The sequence below is a fragment of the Rhinoderma darwinii genome, chromosome 10, assembly GCF_050947455.1.
Source record: "Rhinoderma darwinii isolate aRhiDar2 chromosome 10, aRhiDar2.hap1, whole genome shotgun sequence".
Taxonomy (NCBI): Eukaryota; Metazoa; Chordata; class Amphibia; order Anura; family Rhinodermatidae; genus Rhinoderma; species Rhinoderma darwinii.
The window spans coordinates 67,782,227-67,808,306 of NC_134696.1; the positions used below are offsets into that span (position 1 = coordinate 67,782,227).

The window sequence follows — 26,080 nt, forward strand, 5'->3', positions numbered from 1 at the left end:
CTTTGCAGTTGAAGCCGAACCATGACACCAATTAATATCCCGGTAACACTGTGCTTAATTGACCAGCAAACTCGCCTCACCTAAACCCCAAAGAGAATCTATGGGGTATTGTCAAGAGGAAGATTAGACACCAGACAATGCAGACGAGCTGAAGGCCGCTATCAAAGCAACCTGGGCTTCCATAACACCTCAGCAGTGCCACAGGCTGATCACCTCCATGCGACGCCGCATTGATACAGTAATTCATGCAAAAGGAGTCCCGAGCAAGTATTGAGTGCATATACTGTACATATTTTCAGTAGTCCTACATTTCGGTATTAATCATATTTGAAATTGGGCTAATATAATATTCAAATTTTCTGAGAGAGTTAATTTTGGGTTTTCATTTACTGTTAGCCATCATCATTTTATTATTAAAAGAAAAAAATGCTGGAAATAGATCACTCTGTGTGTAATGAATCTATATAATATAGGAGTTTCACTTTTTGAATTAAATTACTGAAATAAATGAACTTTTTGATGATATTCTAATTCATTGAGAAGGACTAGTATATACATATCTAAACAGATAGTTACCTATATCTAAATAGATAGATAGATAAATAGATAAACAATTAGTATGTAGAAAAAGCAGCACTTCTGGAGATAGAGCAGCGGGTGCTATGCGAGCCTGACCATAATGCAAACAGTCCTGAAGATACACCATCCATGTCAAAAGTAAGCTACGTTTCAGTCCTCTCACACGATTGATTACTGTTGATGATGTAATTGTTATCCAAGGGTATAAAACCCTACCGTGCACATATCACTTTTGCTTGAGAAAGGTCCTGTGAGAGGACTGAAACGTAGCTTGTTTTTGACATAGAACAATAAACCACATTTTCTACTTGCGTCTATTTCTTGGGAGTGCTGCGATCATTTCATCTATAGATAAATCTATACATATACACACACATACATACCTTTTCCCATTTCCCCCCAAGCACAAAAAAAATATATATAACTATAACTATATCTATCTATCCATCTAAAATCATGCAGCACTCCGATAGAAAATATGAAAAAATTTGATTTATTTAGCCATCAAACAGTGCAACGTTTCAGTCCAACATTAGGACCATTATCAAGATTAGTCCTAATGTTGGACTGAAATGTTGCACTGTTTGAGGTTGGCTAAATAAACCACACTTTTTCATATTTGCTATCGGAGGTCTTTGGATCGGACCACTTGCTTGGCACACATCTAAATTTTTTCTATGGTGCGTCCCGCTGGTGTGTGTATATATATATAACGTTATTTAACCCGCACGATGAACACCGTAAAATAATAATAATAAAACACCAGAATCACAGTTTTTTGGTCACTTCATCTTCCAAAAAAAATGGAATAGGAAGTCTCATGCACCACAAAATTCTTCCAATAGAAACTAAAGCTTGCCCCACAAAAAATAAGCTTTCATACCGCTGAAATAAAAAAAAAATTGCTAAGGCTCTCAAAATATGGCAACGAAACACATTTTTAAAAATAATTTTTTCATTGTAACAGAAGTAAAACATAAATTTGGTATCGCCGTAATCGTATTAACCCGCAGAATAAAGTTAACATGCCATTTTTACCACACGGTGAACGCTGTAAAAATGAAACCCCGAAAAAATGGAGGAATCAGTTTTTCCCCATTCCACCCCACAAAAGATATTATTTACCGTTTCCCAGTACATTATTACTTCCCCTTTCCCATCTCACTTCCCCTTTCCCATCCCACTTCCCTTTTCCCATCCCTTGGTTGAACTTGATGGACATGTGTCTTTTTTCAACCGTACAAACTATGTAACTATATAGTACAATAAGTGGTGCCGAAAAAAAGTACAACTCGTCCCGCAAAAAACAAGCTCTGATACTGCTATATGGGAGAAAAATAAAAAGTTATGGCTTTTGAAAGGTGGGATGAAAAAAGTGAAAAAAAGTGAAAATCCAAAAATGGCTGAGATGGGAAGGGGTTGATTACACTTTCCTTTATATTCTCCTAAATAAGCTAAGAGACCATAAGTAGCGTCAGGGAGGCTGAGCTCTGATCTTCTCCTTTATTAACTGTGTGACAGGAGCCTGTCTAATCATCAATAGTAATGTCACAGAAGTTTTTGTCCCCCCCCCTGTGGAGAACTTGTGTGTAACAGTCCATGCAGTTTCATTACATAGAAAGTTCTGGTGCCTGAGATAGTGACCCCTGGAGAGAACGGAAACACAAGTAATGCCCCTGCACACGGTCACTATGAGATCATGTGATCCAATGTTAGAGAAGGGTTCCATTAATTTTTTTTAGATAGAAAAGGAAAAAACAAAATAAGGTAAGAATAGCGGAGTTCTATATAATGGGTAAATAGTAACATAATAATAAAGTTGTTGTACAATTTTAACAGGTTCCCGACCGCTGGCCGTAAATATACGGCCAGCGGTCAGGGTCTCTAAAGTCCGGCGTATAGTATATATACGGCCGCACTTCAGAGACTGTGCACGCGCGATCGCGTGCACACAGCTCTATGCCCTGGCTGTTGCTAACAGCCATGGGCACTGGGCAGAATGTCAGGGGTCAATCTTTTGGCCCCTGAACATGTGATCGCTGTGACAACCAATCACAGCGATCACATGCATTTCTGCATAGAAAACAGTGTGCACGCGATCGCGTGCACACAGCCCTGTGCCCTCGCTGTTACCAACAGCTCTGGGCACTGGGCAGAGTATCAGGGACCAATCTGATGGTCCCTGAACATGTGGTCGCTGTGACAACCAATCACAGCAATCACATGCATTTCTGCTTATAAAACAGTGTGCCCGCGATCGCGTGCACACAGCCCTGTGCCCGCGATCGCGTGCACACAGCCCTGTGCCCTCGCTGTTACCAACAGCTCTGGGCACTGGGCAGAGTATCAGGGACCAATCTGATGGTCCCTGAACATGTGGTCGCTGTGAAAATCACAGCGACCACATTTGTTTTATTTTGAGTTTTCTGGCAGTAAATCTCCTGCCTCTTTTCTTCTCCTCAAATATTGTTTCAGTTTGAGGAGAAAAAGAGACTCGGGAGAATTGCTGCCAGAAGATTACAGTGAAAAAAAAAAAAACAGTTACACTATAAAACATTCTCTGTATAGATAGATTTCTATCTATCTATACAATCTATCTATCCATCTATCTTTTTTTCTATCTATCTACCTTTCTTTCTTTTATTCTATTAGAATAGGCAGGTAGGGAGTATATAATTATATATATATCCACATATATATAATATATATAGCAATAGCGGTTTATTTTTTTGTTAGCGGTAGTGTAGATATATATAGCAGTTAGGCCCCATGCACACGACAGCAAAAAACCTCCGTTTTTGCGGACCGCAACTGCGGTCCGCAAAAACTGAGCCATTCACTTTCATTGAACGCTGACACCTTTCAGTAGCACTACGGAAGGGTGTCAGTGCCGTGGAAATGTTCCGGGAATTATGGAACATGTCCGTTCTTTCGCATTTTGCGGGCCGTGCTCCCATACTTTGTATGGGAGCACGGCCCGAAAATGCGGCTGTCAGTCAGCGGCCGGCCGTGCCCGCGATCGCGGACAGCAATTGCGGGCACGGTCGTGTGCATGGGGCCTTAGTTTGTGTGTTTTATAAAAAAAATAAAAAAATAAAATTTGTTTAGTTAGTGTTAGTGTTAGTTACGTTATGGCGAGGAAGTTGTTTAGCGCCGAGGAGGCATACGCCATGCTGTGGTCTGAGTCGGAGACCGCATCAGAGATGGCGTCCGAGATGGAACCTGTTTTAGGTAGTGACGATGACAGCGTCACTTCAGGTTCATCTTCAGGGGACGTTGTCCCTGATGCAGTCGAAACTGCAGAACATGAAAGCGCAGGGCCAAGTAGCGCTGTAGCACGGGACAGCCTGGTCCCTCCAGTCCAGGCTCTTGTATGGGCACCTGCCCCATCTTTTGGGCCTAGAATCCACGGATTTACTGCCACTCCTGGCATAACCGTGGACAATACAAATTTTGTCCAAATGGATTACTTCCATTTATTTATAACGGACGACATCCTAAATCAGATTGTCCACGAAACAAATTTATATGCCACGCAATATATAAGGCAGAAACCTTCATCCACCCATGCCAGAGATTGGACGCCCACCAATTTGCAGGAATTAAAAAAAAATTTGGGGCTCACCCACAATATGGGTATTGTCAAAAAGCCCTCCATTAGGTCTTACTGGTCAACAAGACCCGCCCAAGCCACCCCAGTATATTCTGCAGTAATGCCCAGGTCTCGTTATGAGACAATAATGAGGTTCCTCCACTTCAATGACAACGCACAGGCCCCCCCAAGTACCGATGCAAACCGGGATCGGTTGTTCAAAATAAGGCCGCTAATAAATTCCCTGAATAATTTATTTCTGCAACTCTACACCCCTGAGCAGAATGTAAGTGTGGACGAGCAGATATTTTGGAAGTGTTATAGAAACTCTGTTGAGTTTTGTAAAACCAGCTTTGAAAAAAAGCGATATGTGAAATAATCTTCTTCTATCCTCCGCCCTCCTACATCTCTATGTGATAAATAAGGCCACATATTTGGTATCCCCGTGCACGGGAGAAGTGGCAGAATGTGAACGGAGATTAATTTTGACCGTGGTCTATACCGTGTGTGAAAAATGCTGGTATAAACTGACGCATTTGCTAAAAAATTGCTAATTTTATTTTGTTCCATCTTATTCAAGAAACTTTCAGAAGAAAACTGGACTGTCTAAAAATATGATAAACCCCTTGAAGAAAACCTTGTGGGGTCTGCTTGCGTGAATGAAGTCATTTATGGGGTGATTCTAATCTTTCAGCAGCATTAGGCCCCCCAGAAAACAGTATGCGGCTATAAAGTCAAGTGCAGAATTCCTGGACCGAAAAGGCCAAAAAGCCTCCTTTTATGCCAAGCCCTGGCACATGCCCGCACAGTGAATAAGGCACACATATTTGGTATCCCCATGCACGGGAGAAGTGGAAGAACGTGAAAGGAGATGAATTTTGGCCGTGGTCCATACCGTGTGTGAAAAATACTAGCCTAAACTGACGCATTTGCTAAAAAAGTGCTGATTTTATTTTGTTCCATCTTATTCAAGAAACTTTCAGAAGAAAACTGGACTTGCTAAAAATATGATAAACCCCTTGAAGGAAACCTTGTGGGGTCTACTTGTGTGAACGAAGTCATTTATGGGGTGATTCCAATGTTTCAGCAGCATTAGGCCCCCCAGAAAACAGTATGCGGCTATAAAATCAAGTGCAGAATTCCTGGACCGAAAAGGCCAAAAAGCCTCTTTTTATGCCAAGCCCTGGCACATGCCCATGAATAAAGCACACATATTTGGTATCCCCATGCACGGGAGAAGAGGAAGAATGTGAAATGCGATGAATTTTGTCCGTGGTCCATTTTGTGTGTGAAAAAGCTAGCATAAACTGACGCATTTGTTAAAAAAAAAAGCTAATTTTATTTTGTTCCATCTTATTCAAGAAACTTTCAGAAGAAAACTGGACTGTCTAAAAATATGATAAACCCCTTGAAGGAAACCTTGTGGGGTCTACTTGTGTGAATGAAGTCATTTATAGGGTGTTTCTAATGTTTCAGCAGCATTAGGCCCCCCAGAAAACAGTATGCGGCTATAAAATCAAGTGCAGAATTCCTGGACCAAAAAGCCTCCTTTTATGCCAAGCCCTGGCACATGCCCGCACAGTGAATAAGGCACACATATTTGGTATCCCCATGCACGGGAGAAGTGGAAGAATGTGAAAGGAGATGAATTTTGACCGTGGTCTATACCGTGTGTGAAAAATGCTAGCCTAAACTGACGCATTTGCTAAAAAAGTGCTGATTTTATTTTGTTCCATCTTATTCAAGAAACTTTCAGAAGAAAACTGGACTTGCTAAAAATATGATAAACCCCTTGAAGGAAACCTTGTGGGGTCTACTTGTGTGAATGAAGTCATTTATGGGGTGTTTCTAATGTTTCAGCAGCATTAGGCCCCCCAGAAAACAGTATGCGGCTCTAAAATCAAATGCAAAATTCCTGGACCGAAAAGGCCAAAAAGCCTCCTTTTATGCCAAGCCCTGGCACATGCCCGCACAGCGAATAAGGCACACATATTTGGTATCCCCATGCACGGGAGAAGTGGAAGAATGTGAAAGGAGATTAATTTTGTCCGTGGACTATACCGTGTGTGAAAAATACTAGCCTAAACTGACGCATTTGCTAAAAAAGTCCTGATTTTATTTTGTTCCATCTTATTCAAGAAACTTTCAGAAGAAAACTGGACTTGCTAAAAATATGATAAACCCCTTGAAGGAAACCTTGTGGGGTCTACTTGTGTGAATGAAGTCATTTATGGGGTGATTCTAATCTTTCAGCAGCATTAGGCCCCCCAGAAAACAGTATGCGGCTCTAAAATCAAATGCAAAATTCCTGGACCGAAAAGGCCAAAAAGCCTCCTTTTATGCCAAGCCCTGGCACATGCCCGCACAGTGAATAAGGCACACATATTTGGTATCCCCATGCACGGGAGAAGTGGAAGAACGTGAAAGGAGATGAATTTTGGCCGTGGTCTATACCGTGTGTGAAAAATACTAGCCTAAACTGACGCATTTGCTAAAAAAGTGCTGATTTTATTTTGTTCCATCTTATTCAAGAAACTTTCAGAAGAAAACTGGACTTGCTAAAAATATGATAAACCCCTTGAAGGAAACCTTGTGGGGTCTACTTGTGTGAATGATGTCATTTATGGGGTGTTTCTAATGTTTCAGCAGCATTAGGCCCCCCAGAAAATAGTATGCGGCTCTAAAATCAAATGCAAAATTCCTGGACCGAAAAGGCCAAAAAGCCTCCTTTTATGCCAAGCCCTGGCACATGCCCGCACAGCGAATAAGGCACACATATTTGGTATCCCCATGCACGGGAGAAGTGGAAGAATGTGAAAGGAGATGAATTTTGTCCGTGGTCTATACCGTGTGTGAAAAATACTAGCCTAAACTGACGCATTTGCTAAAAAAGTGCTGATTTTATTTTGTTCCATCTTATTCAAGAAACTTTCAGAAGAAAACTGGACTTGCTAAAAATATGATAAACCCCTTGAAGGAAACCTTGTGGGGTCTACTTGTGTGAATGAAGTCATTTATGGGGTGTTTCTAATGTTTCAGCAGCATTACGGCCCCCCAGAAAACAGTATACGGCTATAAAATCAAATGCAAAATTCCTGGACCGAAAAGGCCAAAAAGCCTCCTTTTATGCCAAGCCCTGGCACATGCCCGCACAGTGAATAAGGCTCACATATTTGGTATCCCCATGCACGGGAGAAGTGGAAGAATGTGAAAGGAGATTAATTTTGGCCGTGGTTCATACCGTGTGTGAAAAATGCTAGCATAAACCGACGCAATTGTTAAATTCTTGCATTTTTTTCCAATTTTGCCCACTTTAGAGAAAAAAAAAATAATTATATATACTGACAAATGCCACTAAAACAAAGCCGTATCTGTCCTTTAAAAAGAGTGTAAAATTCAAAGATGAACTTTATTCACCTGCTGAGTTATAGTCATCTAAAGAAGCGCATAGCAAAATTGTGAAATTTGCTCTGGTCATTTAGCTGTAAAACAGAATAGTCCTTAACCGGTTAAAGAATCTCCAGTTTAAAAAAAATACAAGACTACCTTATTAAGACAAACTATTTGATTAATAAATGATACAATAATACTTGTAGCTCATTCTCTTAAGCAGGAGACATATGAGCATTATAGGGGGTCCTCTGCTCGTGACCCTCCTCTATGAGATAGAACTAACAAGCAGCGGCTCTCATTCTAATGGACTTGGACTGTGCATGTATTACATAGACTTCCAGTCATATGAATAACTGCCATATAGTCAGTGGCGTAACTACCGCCGTAGCAGCGGTAGCGACTGCTACGGGGCCCGCGGCATGAGGGGGCCCGTGTCGCCCGCCGGCACGGGCCCCCACCATGGCCGCAGGCTCCGCTAGCAGCGGCTATGGCTGCTACAGCGGGACGCCACTGAACACTATGGCAGAGCAGGGAGGTATCTCCCCGCTCTGCCATTAAACAAAAGACATGTATCCCCTATCCACAGGATAGGGGATACATGTGTGATCGCTGGCATTGATAGGGAGAACGGGGGACTGAAAGTCCACGGAAGTTCTCCATCACAAACATCGGACTTCCGGGGTCTGTGTCGGCAGCTCCGTAGAAATGAATGGAGCGCCGGCCGCGCTTGTGCGCATGCATGACCAGCGCTCCTTATATTTTTATTGAGCTGCCGACACAGACGCCGGAAGTCAGAGGTTATTCATGGAGAACTTCAGGGGACTTTCAGTCCCCCGTTCTCCCTATCAATGTCAGCGATCACACATGTATCCCCTATCCTGTGGAGATCCTGTGGATAGGGGATACATGTCTTTTGTAGGACACACTATTGGTCGAATTATGGCGTTCCCTGCCGGGGGGGGGGGGGGGTGGGCGCTGTATGGCGTTCTCTACAGTGGGGGCTGTATGGTGTTAGCGCCATACAGCCCCCTCTGTAGATAACGCCATACAGTCCACCTGTAGATAACGCCACACAGCCCCCCCTGTAGATAACGCCACACAGTCCCCCCTGTAGATAACGCCACACAGTCCCCCCTGTAGATAACGCCACACAGTCCCCCCTGTAGATAACGCCACACAGTCCCCCCTGTAGATAACGCCACACAGTCCCCCCTGTAGATAACGCCACACAGTCCCCCCTGTAGATAACGCCATACAGTCCCCCCTGTAGATAACGCCATACAGCCCCCCCTGTAGATCACGCCATACAGTCCCCCCTGTAGATCACGCCATACAGTCCCCCTGTAGATAACGCCATACAGTCCCCCCTGTAGATCACGCCATACAGCCCCCCCTGTAGATAACGCCATACAGCCCCCCTGTAGATAACGCCATACAGTCCCCCTGTAGATAACGCCATACAGTCCCCCTGTAGATAACGCCATACAGTCCCCCTGTAGATAACGCCATACAGTCCCCCTGTAGATAACGCCATACAGTCCCCCTGTAGATAACGCCACACAGCCCCCCCCCTGTAGATAACGCCACACAGCCCCCCCCCTGTAGATAACGCCACACAGCCCCCCCCCCTGTAGATAACGCCACACGAACCCCCCCCTGTAGATAACGCCACACAGTCCCCCTCTGTAGATAACGCCATACAGTCTACAGGGGGGACTGTGTGGCGTTATCTACAGGGGGACTGTGTGGCGTTATCTACAGGGGGACTGTGTGGCGTTATCTACAGGGGGACTGTGTGGCGTTATCTACAGGGGGACTGTATGGCGTTATCTACAGGGGGACTGTATGGCGTTATCTACAGGGGGACTGTATGGCGTTATCTACAGGGGGACTGTATGGCGTTATCTACAGGGGGACTGTATGGCGTTATCTACAGGGGGACTGTATGGCGTTATCTACAGGGGGACTGTATGGCGTTATCTACAGGGGGACTGTATGGCGTTATCTACAGGGGGACTGTATGGCGTTATCTACAGGGGGACTGTATGGCGTTATCTACAGGGGGACTGTATGGCGTTATCTACAGGGGGACTGTATGGCGTTATCTACAGGGGGACTGTATGGCGTTATCTACAGGGGGACTGTATGGCGTTATCTACAGGGGGACTGTATGGCGTTATCTACAGGGGGACTGTATGGCGTTATCTACAGGGGGACTGTATGGCGTTATCTACAGGGGGACTGTATGGCGTTATCTACAGGGGGACTGTATGGCGTTATCTACAGGGGGACTGTATGGCGTTATCTACAGGGGGACTGTATGGCGTTATCTACAGGGGGACTGTATGGCGTTATCTACAGGGGGACTGTATGGCGTTATCTACAGGGGGACTGTATGGCGTTATCTACAGGGGGACTGTATGGCGTTATCTACAGGGGGACTGTATGGCGTTATCTACAGCGGGACTGTATGGCGTTATCTACAGCGGGACTGTATGGCGTTATCTACAGCGGGACTGTATTGCGTTATCTACAGCGGGACTGTATGGCGTTATCTACAGGGGGACTGTATGGCGTTATCTACAGGGGGACTGTATGGCGTTATCTACAGGGGGACTGTATGGCGTTATCTACAGGGGGACTGTATGGCGTTATCTACAGGGGGGACTGTAAAAAAAGGCACTATCTACAAGGAGGGGGGGGTTGTGTGACACCCAGGGGAGGGGGGCCCCAGTCAAAAGTTTGCTATGGGGCCCAGTCTTTCCTAGTTACGCCCCTGCATATAGTACTACATTTCTGTCTGGCCACGCTTTCCCCAAAATTAGTTGTACCTTGGCAATCAGCTGAATGCTGTGGTGGCACTCATATGAAAAAGAAGGTCGATGATGACAAAATGTGAATGTATGTATAACATATCGATCTCTTCTTTATAGGACATCCACACATCCGGTTAATATCAATGGGCTGAAGCGAAAGTATGTCGAAGTGCATTATGGGTTAGTCTCGGCTTATTTTAATTATCACTCACCTGTAACTAGGAAGGGGTTTGAGGTTTTTGTGTTTTGTAAGGTGGGTTTTGAAATAAGAGAGTCCAAATCTACTAAGGCAGCATTAGGCCCTAGGAAGGACTCGGGCGTTTTCCGTGTAGGCTTGCAGCTTTCAGAAAGTGAACCACTCATTCCTGCCATGTCAAAGGCATCCGGACTTTTTGATCCAAAGGAGCGAGACATTGGAACTTCACCAGCCAGAAGATCCAGCTCACCTGCGGGAAAAATAAGGAATCAAAATAAGATATACCTAGAATTATACAAATATAACAAAAAAGTGGCATCAAGGTGAACAGCCAGCAATGAAGTACAGCATGAAAGAGGAGTAAAGAACTTTGAGGTTTCAAGAAAAATTTAATTAAAAGATGAAGGCTGCCATTTATTAGCAAAACTGTTGCATCTAAAATATATTATATGGGTACATTTCCTGCCATGTGAACATAGCCTTAATGTTCCACAGAGAAGAAAAACCAGCTGTCATTGAGTTGTTGTGTCACATTCACAGAGGACACTAGCAAAAAACTGGAGTGGTGGGTACCAATCTTTTTGTGAGCATTCCCAAAACAAAATTGATATGGATCATATTACTCTAAAAATATATTGTAGCATAGTGCTAGAACAAGGAATATCCTGTTACTTGGAAAGCTGGACTTGCATCTCCTCAGATGATGTGGAGCACATATAAGCGGCAAACCTCAGCTTGCAAACCAAATGATGATTGGAGTATTTTTAGAAACACTGACCAGAAGCAATCTCCACTTCATAATCCGATGCTTATAAATTATTGCAACAATGAAAGAAAAAAATAAAGCAAAAACGTAGAAGTGCATCTTTGTAGGGGAACAAAAGGATTTGCATTAAGTTGTATAAAGTGCTAGTTGAGTGACTAAAAAACGCACACGATACAGTGTACGGAAGCATCTGCTTCCAACACCGGCCACTGCATAATATCCGGTGACTGGGGGCACCCGGAACGCCCAGTTGGGCATTAAGAAACGAATTAGCATAAATCTAAAATTGTTCAGAACTTGCTAAAAAAATTATAGTTTTTCCCCCAAAAAAACACAACTTATCTACATTACAGCGCCGATTAGTTAGGGGATAGGGCACTTATAATCTGGTGACAGAGCCTCTTTAAATCACTTCGTTGTAGTTTTTTTTAAATTTGGGCTTTTTATGTTTTTGGTTTTCTTTGTGTGACCATCTATATTACGAGAAAAAATAAAACCCTGAAATCAGCTACTGCAGGACACACAAGAAGCAGATTTTTGTTATTGATAATTATGAATGATATTTCTTCATAAATGATATTTTCTGTAACTCACTTTGCTATATAGATGTGATGGGGTCAGCAGGGGCATCTCATTCCCATTAGAGGGGCGGCTGCTTTATTGTACTGAAGGTAGTCTAGGTAAAACCAGATAATGGCACTAACTGGGGATTTATTTTGAAACAAAAAAGAAATAGCTGCAACATTTAAAGGAACAGTGTCACCCAAAAATTTTTTTTAATGTGTTAAAGATGTTCGTGCTTTATTAAAAACGTTTGGATTAATTTGTGTGTTTGTGTGTTACTTTTTTTTATTTTTACACTTTTTCTTCCCTATGGGGGCTGCCATTTTTTTTTCCATTTCTGTATGTGTCGATTAACGACACATACAGACATGGAATACGGCAGCTCCAGTCCCATAGGGACTGCGAACGGGGCCCGTTCCATCCACTATCGTGTACGCCGCTGTGTGGGAACGGCGCATGCGCCGCTCCCACACAGTTCAATTTGAAATGCGCGCCATCCGGCGCCATTTTCCTGTGGACCGGAAGTCGCGGCCAGACAGTAAGATTACTACTTCCGGTCGCGGCTTCCGGACTTGTGCACATGGAGCAGCGGCAGCAGACGGTGCGGATGGACCGGAGGGAGCGACAGCGACTGGAGCAGGTAAGTTATTTCTATGTATGTTCGTGTTTCAGTGTGTTTACTACTGTATGTTAACCTTCTACACTGTGTGTTAGCTCAAAAAATGGCGACACACAGTGTAGGAGGTTAGACCGTTCAAACCCCTCGTTTATCCCGGCACTAGCCAGGATAAAGGAGGGGGAGATGCTGAGAGCTCACTAGAGCGAGGGATTTTTACCCAATTTTGCAGCATAAAGCCATGTGGTTGCTTTACCACATGCAATGATGCAATTTTGGGAATGGCTCCATCTAGTGACCAGTGCTCGGAAATGTTATAAATTGAATCCAATTTATAATATTTCCTGACTCGTGAAAAAAATAAAAATAATTAGAACAATGTTTAATCACCTATACACTAACTGTTTAACTAAAAAAAATATACATGTTTTGCTGGCAACACATTCCCTTTAAAGAGGCTCTGTCACCAGATTATTCCAGCCCAGCATGATCCGCAGCACAGTGTGATTGTGCAGTGAAAGAAGCTGGGCTGGAACAATGAGAGGGGCAGGACGCTGATTAGTCACTGATTGGTCAGCGTCATACACTCCTCTGTACAACACCCAGTTGGTAAAAAGTAAATACACACCCAGTTGTCTATTGAGAAACTCATTAGCATAAATCTAAACTAGCTCATAACTTTCTCAAAAATTATCGTTTTTCAAAATAAAAACCACTGCTGTAATCTACATTACAGCGCCAATCAGATTATGTAGGAGATCGAGCACTTCTAATGTGGTGACAGAGCCTCTTTAAATAAAACAAACATGTTATTTCTCTTCTTGCTACTTACACTTAATAAATGAGTTGTTTCAGTATAGGTCTTGTATAGGTATATATTTATTCAGAATACAGAATGCAAAAACTCAAGGGAAAAAAAAATCCATATTTACAGACCGTATAATCTTTAGCCAGTTTCAAAAAGTAAACCATGAGAATTATTGTATAAGTAGAACTAGTTGTAATATTTTGCAAAAAAGAAAGAAAAATGAAAGAGCAAAAAAAGTAAAGAATGCTTTAATTTTACCGAAGTTACTTCTGTGCCCATTACCTTCCATAAGATTTGGAATTAAAAAAACAATATTAGTACTTAGAAACACAGAACAGCAACACAAACGAAAGATAAAAAGAAAGCAAAAAGCGGAGGGTTTATGGATTCACAGTAAGCAAGCAGGTAGGAAAGAGAGCACTTCCAAACCTGTGCTGCTTCCTGAATTGGGAAAGGTAGTCCTCATGTTGTCAAAATCGGAAAACTCATCTTTATCTGTAGAACTGATGAACTGGTCAAAGGTTGTACTGGCTAAGGAGGCAGGTGGAACAGACAGAGATAGGCACATACACAAAGACAAACAGGTTAAAAACAAAACAAGTCCCACAAAAGACAAGCAAAATAATGAAGCTTTGTAAAAGGAATGATTGCCTGATTTGCACAAAACTGCAATAATGGAAATACTAAATTCTGCAGCAAAAAGGTCTGTAGAAATAAAGTAAGCAAATCAAGTAAAAATCTTTCATGACTGACTTACCAATAATTTAGGACCCACAATACAGTCCCTTGGGTACTCAGATAATTGCCATATGTGGCAATTCAGTAAAGGAGCAGGGCAGTAGTCATAAGCGCTTGCAGACTTTTAAACAGTAGCCAGCATTCTGCTGACTGGTTATGAAGGGGAACACTATTTCCCCCACGGCTCCTCAGCTTGTTTATCAGGGCTGCTCCTTCTCACAAAGGAAACAATCCTGACAACACAAATACAATGCAGGGAATAAAGCTCTAGTAGAAAAATGGAATAAAGTCATATACAATAACACATTCAATCCTCATGATGCCAGTGCTCCAAGCTAACTTTTAATTCTTCATTGGGCACATTTTTTGTTTCTCTCAAAACCTTGTTGGACATACTAGATTACGGACTAGCCTAGATTAGAGAAAAATTCATCTTTGCTAAGAAAATACATTCAACCCATGATATCATGTGAATGTGCTTTTCATTTTCTGCTATTATGTTCTGCAGGCACAACAATAATTATTTAAAATCATTACATACCCTTCAGTGTTTTTTTGTGCATTTGTAAAGAATTTAACTTTTTAAGAATCATTTAAGAATTGCTTTTATTGTATTTTTTACAAAATATATTAAAACCTAAAAACGAGACTACTAGCAAAGATTTGTGCCCCTTTGGCTCCAGTATGCTTTATTCAGGCACCCCACGTTCAGCCATTGACTAGAATGGGTCAAAGATACGTCATCCCAAAGAAGCCGAGCAAAGACTCTGCCACATTGTTCTAGTGATAGGTGGGGATTAGTGTTGTCAGGCACCCAAACCAATCGGACATTAATGGCCAAACCAGTTAAAAGCTCTTTGTTTCATTGAAAACCAGACCATTGCCATTTTTCCACACTTAGACGGGAGCACAGATCTCTCGGATGAGCCAACATGTAGAAGAGCAGACTCACGGAGAGAATATTTGTACTTTTTAGGGTAGTATAGAGAATTCTGGGAACTACTTGGGGCACCCTTTATAGGGCGGGTCCCCTGACAGACTTTGCCTCTTAAAGAAAGACGAAGTTTAGTGGTCACTAACCTTTCAAAAAAATGCATCAATTAATAATTCAAGCAAATTGATTCAACTTTGAAGATATCTTATTAAAGAAAAATGTCACTTTCTCTCTCACCGCAGTGCTGGATTCTCCACTACACTGCGGAGTACTGTTGTATGATGTCCTATGGGCTGCTGCTTCTGAGGGTGTACTACAGAGAGATTGGGGAGCAGTCTGGAATGTATGGGAGATGTAAAGGGAAGTGTCTATATATATATATATATATATATATATATATATATATATATATATATAGTGTATGTATGTGTGTGTAATATATATATATATATATATATATATATATAGTGTATGTATGTGTGTGTAATATATATATATATATATATAGAGAGTGTGTGTGTGTGTGTGTGTGTGTGTGTGTGTGTGTGTGTGTGTGTGTGTGTGTGTGTGTGTGTGTGTGTGTGTGTATATTAGAAACAAACACAGCCCTAGTCATGAATATAGTTGTAAAGAAAGCAGGACAATTAGCACTGCCCTGCTTTGTTTGGAAACCATTGAGACAGGAGATACTGTTTGATCTCCTGTCTCCATTTCAAATTTCCCAAACGGACGGAGGGTCTCGCGGGATTACGCGCGGGCACTCATGAGTCGGCTGGTAATATGTTATCACCATGCTGACCCATGTTAGCCGGGGACGAGCGCCACTCTTGCTCCGCTGCGAGCGTACCGGCAGGGTTAAATAGCCCTGCATCGGTATGCTCAGCAGCAGAAAACTACGTCACCACTCCACCAACGAGGAGCAGCTGAGACCTGCCTGCCTCCCACACCACCGTCAGCTCACCTGTTCTGCAGTCTCCTGCCCTGCTCATGCCTCTGCTCCACCAACGAAAACGATAACAATCAAGTGTAGCAACAGCTACACTTAACCCTCTCTCTCCATGTCTCCCCTTGCTGTCGCTGAAGTTAACCCTTGGCGCCCCTAAGTTCCTGTTAACCCTTGTTGCCCTGAGTAACCCTTGTTGCCCCTAAGTTCCTGTTAACCCTTGTTGCCCTGAGTAACCCTTGGTATCCCTAAGTTCCTGTTAACCCTTGCTGCCCTGAGTAACCCATGGTGCCCCTAAGTTCCTGGTAACCCATGGTGCCTTTAAGTTCCTGGCAACCCTTGCAGTCCCTGAGTTAACCCCTTGCAGTCCCTGAGTTAACCCCTTGCAGTCCCTGAGTTAACCCCTTGCAGTCTCTGAGTTAAATGGAAAAAAAATGCAACACTTGGCTGTTTGTTGCGGGTTTTACACCCCCATTGAATTCAATAGGGAAAAACCGCAGCAGAAGAGCAATGAATCCGCAGCATACACGGACATGCTGCAGATTTAAAATCTGCACTGCAGGTCAATTTATGAATATTTTTGCTGCAGATTTTTTTTGCTCAAATATCATTCACTTTGCTGCTACTGTAAATGCTGCGTAATTTCCACACAGAATTCAGTTGTGAAAATTCTGCAGCAATTATGCTACGTGGGAACCCGGCCTAAGAAACAACTGTGGAAAAGAAGTGTTTGATTTAGGGCAACCTGCCAGTCCAATACACGTTCTCCCGACCCTCAGAGAGGGGGGGGGCGTCCTGCAATAAAGAAATTCTCTCCAGTAAAAGAATGTTGACCGTCCAAGAATGTTGACCGTCCGAGAGAGAGAGAGAGAGAGAGAGAGAGAGCGAGAGCGAGAGCGAGAGCAAGAGCGAGAGCGAGAGCGAGAGCGAGAGCGAGAGCAAGAGCGAGAGCGAGAGCGAGAGTAAGAGCGAGAGTGAGAGAAAGAGCGAGAGTAAGAGCGAGAAAGAAAGAGCGAGAGAGAGCGAGAAAGAAAGAGCGAGAAAGAAAGAGCGAGAGAGAGCGAGAAAGAAAGAGCGAGAGAGAGCGAGAAAGAAAGAGCGAGAGAGAGAGCGAGAAAGAAAGAGCGAGCGAGAAAGAAAGAGCGAGAGAGAAAGCGTAAGAGAGCGAGAGAGAAATCGTAAGAGAGCGAGAGAGAAAGCGTAAGAGAGCGAGAGAGAAAGCGTGTAAGAGAGCGAGAGAGAAAGCGTGTAAGAGAGCGAGAGAGAAAGCGCGTAAGAGAGCGAGAGAGAAAGCGCGTAAGAGAGCGAGAGAGAAAGCGCGTAAGAGAGCGAGAGAGAAAGCGCGTAAGAGAGCGAGAGAGAAAGCGCGTAAGAGAGCCAGAGAGAAAGCGCGTAAGAGAGCCAGAGAGAAAGCGCGTAAGAGAGCCAGAGGGAAAGCGCGTAAGAGAGCCAGAGGGAAAGCGCGTAAGAGAGCGAGAGGGAAAGCGCGTAAGAGAGCGAGAGGGAAAGCGCGTAAGAGAGCGAGAGGGAAAGCGCGTGAGAGAGCGAGAGGGAAAGCGCGAGAGAGAGCGAGAGGGAAAGCGCGAGAGAGAGCGAGAGGGAAAGCGCGAGAGAGAGCGAGAGGGAAAGCGCGAGAGAGAGCGAGAGGGAAAGCGCGAGAGAGAGCGAGAGGGAAAGCGCGAGAGAGAGCGAGAGGGAAAGCGCGAGAGAGCGAGAGCGAGAGAGCAAGAGAGCGAGAGAGTAAGAGCGAGAGAGTAAGAGAGCGAGAGAGCAAGAGAGCAAAAGAGAAGAAAGAGAGTGATATACAGAGAGAGAGATAGATAGATAGAGAGATATAGGGAAGGGACAGTCTGATATACAGAGAGATAGGGAATAGACAGATATACAGAGAGATAGGGAAGAGAGTCTGATAGAATGAGACAGAGATAGGGAGATAGTCTCTTCTCTTAATATCAGAATGGGCCTCATTCTATTACATAAGAGAATTGCATGCACAGCTATTTCATAATATAAACGGTTTATCAGAATTGTCCCTTCTACGAGTGTGATGACATTTAAAACCTAAGGGACAATTCTGATAATCTGTATATATTATGAAATAGCTGTGAATGCAATTCCCTTAAGTAAAAGAATTGTCTCTAGGTCATTTTCTTTCGTTTGTTTAGCAAAAAGAATAGAAAAGAGATTAAAAATAGAAAATAGTCTATAAGTGTGATAAATAAAATATGAGATTTTATTTTTATGGCAAATTGCCCAAAGCTACTTTAAGTATATGCCATCAATGTCTCAAATGGGAAACCCTCTTTAAATATCTGATCGGTTGGTAGTATAGCAAAAACTCAGAGCAGTTCATTAAAGGGGTATTCCCAAAATCTTAAGTTATCATCTACCCACAGGACATCAATTTATGATTGCTAGGAGCCCCACCACAAGGACTCCCATTGTTTGTGAGAACATGGGTCCCCAACCCCCAGATCCTCCTCACTGCTCGACCACAGTGAGGAGGACATTGAATAAAGCGGCGTTTGAGCATGCGTGCTGCCGCTCTATTTAAAGTGTATGGGAATGACAAACAGCTGAGTACAGCAATCGGCTGTTTTTGTCATTCTTATAGACAGTGAATGGAGCATGCTCGACCGCAGCTCCAGTCAAGCTCCTCCTCACTGCGGGAAATGCAGTAAGTAGATGGGTGTTTAGGACCCCCATTCTCACGAGCGGTGGGGGTCCCAAGAATAGGAAAATGATCACCTGTCCTGTGGATAGGTAATAACTTATGATTTTGGGAATACCCCTTTAAGCCTTTCCCTGACGCCAAGAGTCTAATACAATGCAGTACATACGAGTCACCTCACTCCTTGATTATATATATATATATATATATATATATATATATATATATATATATATATATATACACACACACACATCTGTATACATGTTTTGTGTCATTTTGTTGGAATGTGCTGTTCAAATTTTTTTTTTATGTGATCCATATATGTGGGGTTGGTGACTGCCTCCATTTTTTGATCTTGTACTCCTCTCATTCTGCCCTGGGTGATTTTAATAATTTTAATACTGGTACCTACCACCCCCAGATATATATAGGCTTAGTCCCAGTTCTGGGTGCATGTGCAGCGTAGGTTCCCACCTATGGAGGACGCCTTGCCGTGGCAGGTGGGCAAACACAATTTGATCAAAATATGTACTAAGAACCTCCCTATTTGTAAGTAGATTTAGCAGGAATGCATATTTATTTATATTTAGCGGTTTAGGTGACATTGGTGTTCGCAGAGTGCGGTCGCCATTTTATTGTATGAATATATATATACATACAAAATCCAATACACAAGACAGCACTCCAAATTCAGTGAAAAAATTGGATCACTTTAATCACCACTAGGCAAGTGGTGATTAAAGTGATCCGATTTTTCTCACTGAATTTGGAGTGCTGTCATGTGTGTTGGATTTTGTTGGCTATTTGGGACACTGGTCGTGTGTATGAACAAGAACCCGAGCACCCGATACTGAAGGAACGGTGCTGCTTTTGTTTTGTATGTATGTATGTATATATATATATATATATATATATATATATATATATATATATATATATATATATATTTATTTTTTTATTTATTCGTTACACCTATGCAAAGATCTATATACAGTACATGTTATCAGTCGTATTCAGCGTTGTAAGGGAGACCCTGTGGGTGAAACTCACACATTGATGACCCATCCTAAGGAACTTGCCATTTACTTTTAAGCAAAACTATAATGAGCACAAAAAGACCTACCCACGGTCCCATTTGTACTTGGTTTAGAAGGAGACCCTCCCCAGGGATCAGAGTAGATTGCTGCTGGAGCCCAAGGGTCTGTTGCTTGCTTTGCTGCTATAGAAGGACTTGAAGACCAAGGGTCATTGCCCTGAGTGGCAACAGTAGTTGCAAAACCTAAAAATAAAAGTAAAAAATACAAAATAAACAATTATTATTTCATAACATCAAATCACTAAAATTAAATGTGAAACAAGTGGTTCGCGGCACAACATACAAATTTAAACTTACCTCCTGGATTCCACGGGTCAGACACAGATTTGGCATCAACCGAAGAAACTGCTGGAGTCCCTGCCCATGGGTCCCTTGGAGCACTGTTTGCCTGGACACCAGCCCCCCATGGGTCTGTACTTGCTCCTGTAGCAACTGGTGGCCCTCCCCAGGGATCAGACGTGGCTGACACTGTTGAAGTGTTCACTGCGCCAGACCAAGGGTCAGAGGAAGGTGCAGCTGTTGATCCCCATGGGTCTGATGCGGGTACAGCAGGAGCAGGTGTACCAAATACATCTGCTAAATCCATTAGGGAAGACTAATGGAAAACAAGTTGATAATGCACATGAGTAATATTAATTATATTGCATTATTGTACAAAACGCAGCTATCAATAACATGGCCTAACCATTGCTCAACTAAAGGTTTATTTACACAAAGCAATTATTATCCAGATGCAATGTAAATGAGTGAAATTATTAATGATTAAAATCTCATTCTTCACTGACCCAAATATACATATAGGTTCAACTTAGAAGTTAACAGAAGTCTTAGGGTATGTTCACAAAAGGCAGATTATCTGCAACAAATTCAACCCCTTGTCGCCAAGGGGAAGTATGGAGCACGCTCACAGGCTGGGCTTGCTCCATACTCAGTGGGTGACGGCTGTCATACAGCCGACACCTCACTCCAACGGGCGGAATCAAAGATCACTTTGACTCCGCCCGTTTAACACCTTAAATGCCGCGGTCAATAGCAACCGCCGCATTTAAATTGTTATGTTGTCACGGCAGCCTGGGGGCTTAATGAATGCCCCCAGTTCTGCCAACCTTGTACTCCTTTGAAGCCCCGCAGGGCTTCAAAGGAGACTGTCAGAATCACGATATACTGCAATACATTACATTGCAATACCTTAGTATTGCAGTAGATCATGCAAGCAATCCAACAATCGCTGGTTCAAGTCCCCTAGGTGGACAAATAAAAAAAAAGGTAAACACAGATTAGTTTTTCTTATGTTCCTAAAAAAAAAAAATTTTCAAAAAAACTTCCCTGTTGACATTTTTTTCCCCTAAATCAATGTTCATTTTAATTTTTTTTTAAAAGTTAACATAACAGGCATCGCAGCGTCCGTAAAAGTCCTAACTATTATAATATAGTGCTTTTTAAACCGCTCGGTGAACGCTGCAAAAAAAATATTATATATAAAACGTGCAAATTGCTGTTTTTTGGTCACCTTAGTTCTCCCAAAAAATGAAATAAAAAGTGATCAAAAATTTGCATAAGCTCCAAAATGGTATCGGTGAAAATAGCTTGCTACGCAAAAATTAAGCCCTCTCATCGCTAAATTGATGGAAAAATAATAAAGTTCTAAGAAAATTGCGACACAAAACATAAAATTTTTTTAGCAAATAGTTTTTATTTTCTAAAAGTGGTAAAACATAAAACAAAAACATATAAGTTTGGTATCGCCATAATCGTATCAACCTGTAGAATAAGGTGCACATGTAGTTTTTACCACCTGATTGTCGCCGTAAAAACAAAACCCCCCAAAAAATGGAATAATCGCTGTTTTGTTCCCATAGTTCCCCACACAAATAACTTTTCTTCAGCTACCCAGTACATTATGCAGTACAATAAATGGAGCTATGACAAACTAGAACTCGTCCCGCAAAAAACAAGCCCACATACGGCTAGGTCAACGAAAAAAGAAACAGGTTATAGCTTTTGGCAGGCAGAGAGGAAAAAACGAAACTGAAAAAAAATTCTAATTGGCCGTGTCTCCAAGGGGATAGCTGCAAAAATCCCTAGCGTAATACAGATTTGAAAAAAAACTCATCCAAAAGCGGAGGAAAAAATCTGCTGAGCAAACATTTCTAAATTGAACTGCGGTGCCAGATTCTTAATTCACAGCATGTCAAGTTGAATGGGAAAGTAAAAACTGCAATAAATACCAAATGTTGCTATTTTTGCGGTGGAAAAGATCCGCCACAAGAATTAGTCTGGGAAAAAAAAATATATTCTTGTTTATATTTAGTAAAAAGTCTACTTATACACCTGGCGTTGTCATAGCGACGGCTCCTTGTTCCCTCGGCTTTCCTCCGTGCAGCCCGGCCTCCCCTCCCCGACATATCCCCGGTGACTGCTGTAGCCAATCACAGGTTGTAGCGGTCAAATGTACTGCAGCATCATCACAGGAGGCCAGGCTGCACGGAGACCAGAGAGAGAGACGCATAACTATGGCAACGCCAGCAAAGGCAAGTATTGGCTTTTTTTTCTCTACCGCTCTGCTTTCCGTAGCCGTGATTCTGGACGAAAATCTTCACAATAATTTTATGTGGTCTTTCAGCCAGAATTCCCTGCGGGTTCTAGGTCGAATATGCGGTGTACTTTTACACAGCATATCGGACCTGTGGGAACATACCCTTAAAGGTTTTGCTTGGCTCTTTCCGTAACTACCATAAACTACACTGGAGAGAGCCACACACGCCAGGGACCAACGTTCTTTCTATAAAGGGAGGAGTCCCAGAGCAGGGACTTCCACATATTAACATTTATAGCATATACTGTGGATATGCCATAATGGTATAATATGAGAGTCATTAAAGAAGACCTCCAGTGGAAATACAACTTTCCATCTCTGCATTCCCCACCTGGCTGTGAAACACACCCTACACTTCTTTAATGTATATTGCCTGGTCTGTGCTTTAAAAAAGCCTCCATCTTGACTCTTAGATTTCCCCAGCTTTCTCTCCCTCTCTGCTATGAATCCCATGATGCTTCAGCACAGCAGCACATGATCAGCTGAAGACCAGACCATTTCTGCATGCTGGGGGACACTGATGATCACTCTTTATATTCTCCTAAATAAGCTGAGAAACCATAAGTATCGCTCACTACAAAAAAGAAAAAGAAGTCTGTGTCCAGCCCCAGCCTTACGGTTTTATATAAATGCTTAGTCATTGTAGGAGGCCTTATTCACAGACGCGTGTCAAATCGGCCATGAAAAATTTGTATCCGCCCAAGACCCCCTCATAGACTTGAGTCTATTGAGGAATTTGTGAAAATGGTCAACAATAGGTAAAGTCCTTTTTTTTTTTTTTTTTACAAACTGTACACGTGGTCCGTTAAACGCTTCCGTGGATAGCCCCATAGAAAAACTGATTTTTATGCAGCCAAGATGGCTGTTAAGAAAACACACGCCCAAGTAAAGAGTGATGTCGCTTTCTTTTATATTTTAGGCTTCAACGCTCACTTATTTATTTGTTTGCGATCAGTGAATGAGTACACTCTCGTTTACATTCACAGGCTATGAAGGATATGTTCGCACCTGCGTTGGGTTATTCCATTGTTCTGCTCCATCAGAGAAGCAGAAAAAGGGAATTACGGACGCAACGGTTCCGTTGCAAGACAGACACCACCGGCGGCCGACAGCACACATTGACTTTAATCGGTTCTGTCCGTTTTCCGTCAGGGTGTCCATAGTTGTACTGGAGACAGTAGCGCAGCATGCGGATCTTCGACAGAGGCCCTTAACGGAGCCTCCAACGCAGATGTGAAGGCCTGTTGAGAAGTGGAAACATTTGTATCCAGTCCGGGCAATGCTCAACGTGCTGGACTGCAGAATTATACATTGTATCTTTTTCTCTGGGAGAATTTCCTACACTGCGTACAATTGTATCCCTTTCTCAGCTGAGGGCAGGACTAGCTATGTAAAAGTTTGAAGCCTGTGAATGTAAAGAGTGTTCTCATTCACTGACTGCAAACTAAAATCCTGAAAATAGTGTGGAACTAAAGCACAAAGTAGATTAGAAAGTGGCATTATGATTAACCTAGAAAGCGGAAAACATGTTGCCAACGAGATAACTTCACCTCTTCCTGCTTAGATGGGGCTTCCTTCCTGCTTTCTTCAATGGCCATTTGAAGTCTGAGGTCATCTCCTCTCTTGATCCGCTCCTCCTAATCAGAAATCGAATTATCAATATCTGGAAATAATTTACAGACTAAATGACAAGAACAAGGATAACATTGTGAATGAAACAATGACATTATAATTAGTTGGTTATGACAATACGAATATGTATTTGTATCATAATGTTCTTGAGAAACTAGAGATTGCAGCAATCCTACATATAGAAATGATTCAGAACTGAAACATTGGGATTTTCTGACACAAAACCATATTTAAAATGCAAGAGTCAAACAGCCAGAGATCAGAAAGTTTCAGTACAAAAACCAAAACTTTAGTCTTCTGCACTGGATTTGTAAATAATCAGGTTGGATAGGCTGGATCCACCAGCGTGGGTTCCGTGGTTAACCTAGCAGCTATCCGCTTTAGGATGTCTTAGTTAGATATCCCCTATGATAGGTAATTTAGCCTAAAGGGAGTGTGTGGTACTCGAGGGCCAAATCCACACACAGCGTATTGAGGATTTTCGTACAAAACGAAAAATCAAACACTGCATCTGTGTGAGTTCGAGGGCATGCTGCAAATTTCTCGAGGATTTCTTCTAGATTTGAAATGGATTTAAAGGAGATTATTGTTTATAGTGAAATCCAGCCCCAAAATGATGATTAATATAATCATCTAATTGCCAAATCACCAGATATTCCAGAAATAATGTTAGAGCACCATCTGCGGTTTCTATTCAATAGCCTTACTGTTCCCACCTCCGTAAACGTGCTGGCGTGGGTACACATGCTCAGTCTTGCCTCTCTCTCTGCCTCACTGGGTATGCAGAGGAATCCCTGGTGTGGTGAGCGGGCTGCCTCTGAAGGTGCAGCATCTTCCCTGCTTGTCAAAAAAGATGTCTTTGACAAGTAGGGAAGACGCTGCAGCTTCATAGGCAGTTAGCTCACCACACCAGGATTCCCCCCACATACCCAGTGGGGCAGAGAGAGAAGACTAAGCATGTGTACCCACCCCGGCACAATTATCGAGGTGGACACAGAAAAGCTGTTCAGGACGACGCGGAAGACCCCAGTGGGAGGGGACGCACATTTGAGAGGCTCCGCCTGCATCGTACTAAATCCCCAGCCACTCTACTCCGACCAGGCGGACAGTGAGGAAACTCACTCAGCTGCACTCATCTTCAAATGTTCATGAGAAACATTTAGAGACCTCGGGAGAGTGATTAGACTAACCGGTTAGTCGGGGCCTACTGAGCAGGCAGAGTCCCCGTCCTAAATTTTGGAGCGGCCCTGACCGCGGCGCTTTATTATCCCGGCCTCGGGGAAAGGACTATCAGGGCAGGCAGCCCCGGGACAGGACCATTGACATTGGATCCCTATCACTCTGGGACTTACTCCTTTTGCCCCCCCTCCCGATAAGAGGTCCTTGTTTTTGCGGCCTGTACTGGCTTAGAACGCTGAGCCTTGTGGAGGGGTAGGATCCTCGACCAAAATTGACCTGCGGCTCGCCACCTCTTAATTACAGGTGCTTGGGACGAGCACCACAGGCTTACTGGCAACCAGTGACAGACTCCTGTTAGAGCAGTTTTCCCACATTCCAGCTGGGACCCTGGGCACTAGATAGGCAGACATTGTGTCTTTATTTGAAGTATTCCACAGAGGACTGGTAGTGTATATTATAATAAAATACATCTTGCTCTTGCTTCACAAGAAGTGCCTGAAAGTATCCTTTAGATTATCGAACTTCAGTATCAACTTGCATTGCTGCACTTGAGCTCTACAATATATACAGCTGAATGTATATTTTCATCAGACATACTGTATGGCGAGCAACTGGCGTTGTTGCTGCCATCTAGTGGATATTATCTGTTAATGCAACTGAATATCCCTCCTGACGCCCAGGACACTATACCACATCTTGAGATTACATCTCAATTTTTTCAGTCAAATTCTATCACGACTGCTGACAACATCGCTCTAAAAGTGGACACAATCCATCACCGTTCTGGCTCTCTGCTAGATCTTATCTCATTTACTTCTGATATACTGGTGTAATGACTTGAAATCGACAAAATAAGACAATGGCTGGCTGGTGATATAAAATATGTTTTTATCTAGTTGATAAATATCGCAATTGCATCAGTAGAAAATGGCCAAAATTGGTCAGCAGAAAACAGTGA

General features: G+C 42.8%; 1 protein-coding gene across 7 annotated transcripts in view; it reads right to left on the reverse strand.

Annotated features, from left to right (window-relative positions):
• The window catches only part of EPN1 (epsin 1), a 185,161-nt gene that overhangs the window by 13,020 nt on the left and 146,061 nt on the right, over positions 1 to 26,080 (reverse strand). For 4 of the 7 annotated variants that reach the window (XM_075840024.1, XM_075840026.1, XM_075840023.1 and 1 more), the window contains 5 exons: positions 23,862 to 23,948; positions 20,013 to 20,310; positions 19,743 to 19,898; positions 13,760 to 13,861; positions 10,593 to 10,826 (listed from right to left, as the gene is read on the reverse strand). In XM_075840024.1, coding sequence (XP_075696139.1) covers positions 10,593 to 10,826; positions 13,760 to 13,861; positions 19,743 to 19,898; positions 20,013 to 20,310; positions 23,862 to 23,948 — 877 coding nt within the window. The remainder of the gene's footprint in view (positions 1 to 10,592; positions 10,827 to 13,759; positions 13,862 to 19,742; positions 19,899 to 20,012; positions 20,311 to 23,861; positions 23,949 to 26,080) is intronic. The other 3 variants (XM_075840029.1, XM_075840027.1, XM_075840028.1) reach the window with 1 other exon arrangement.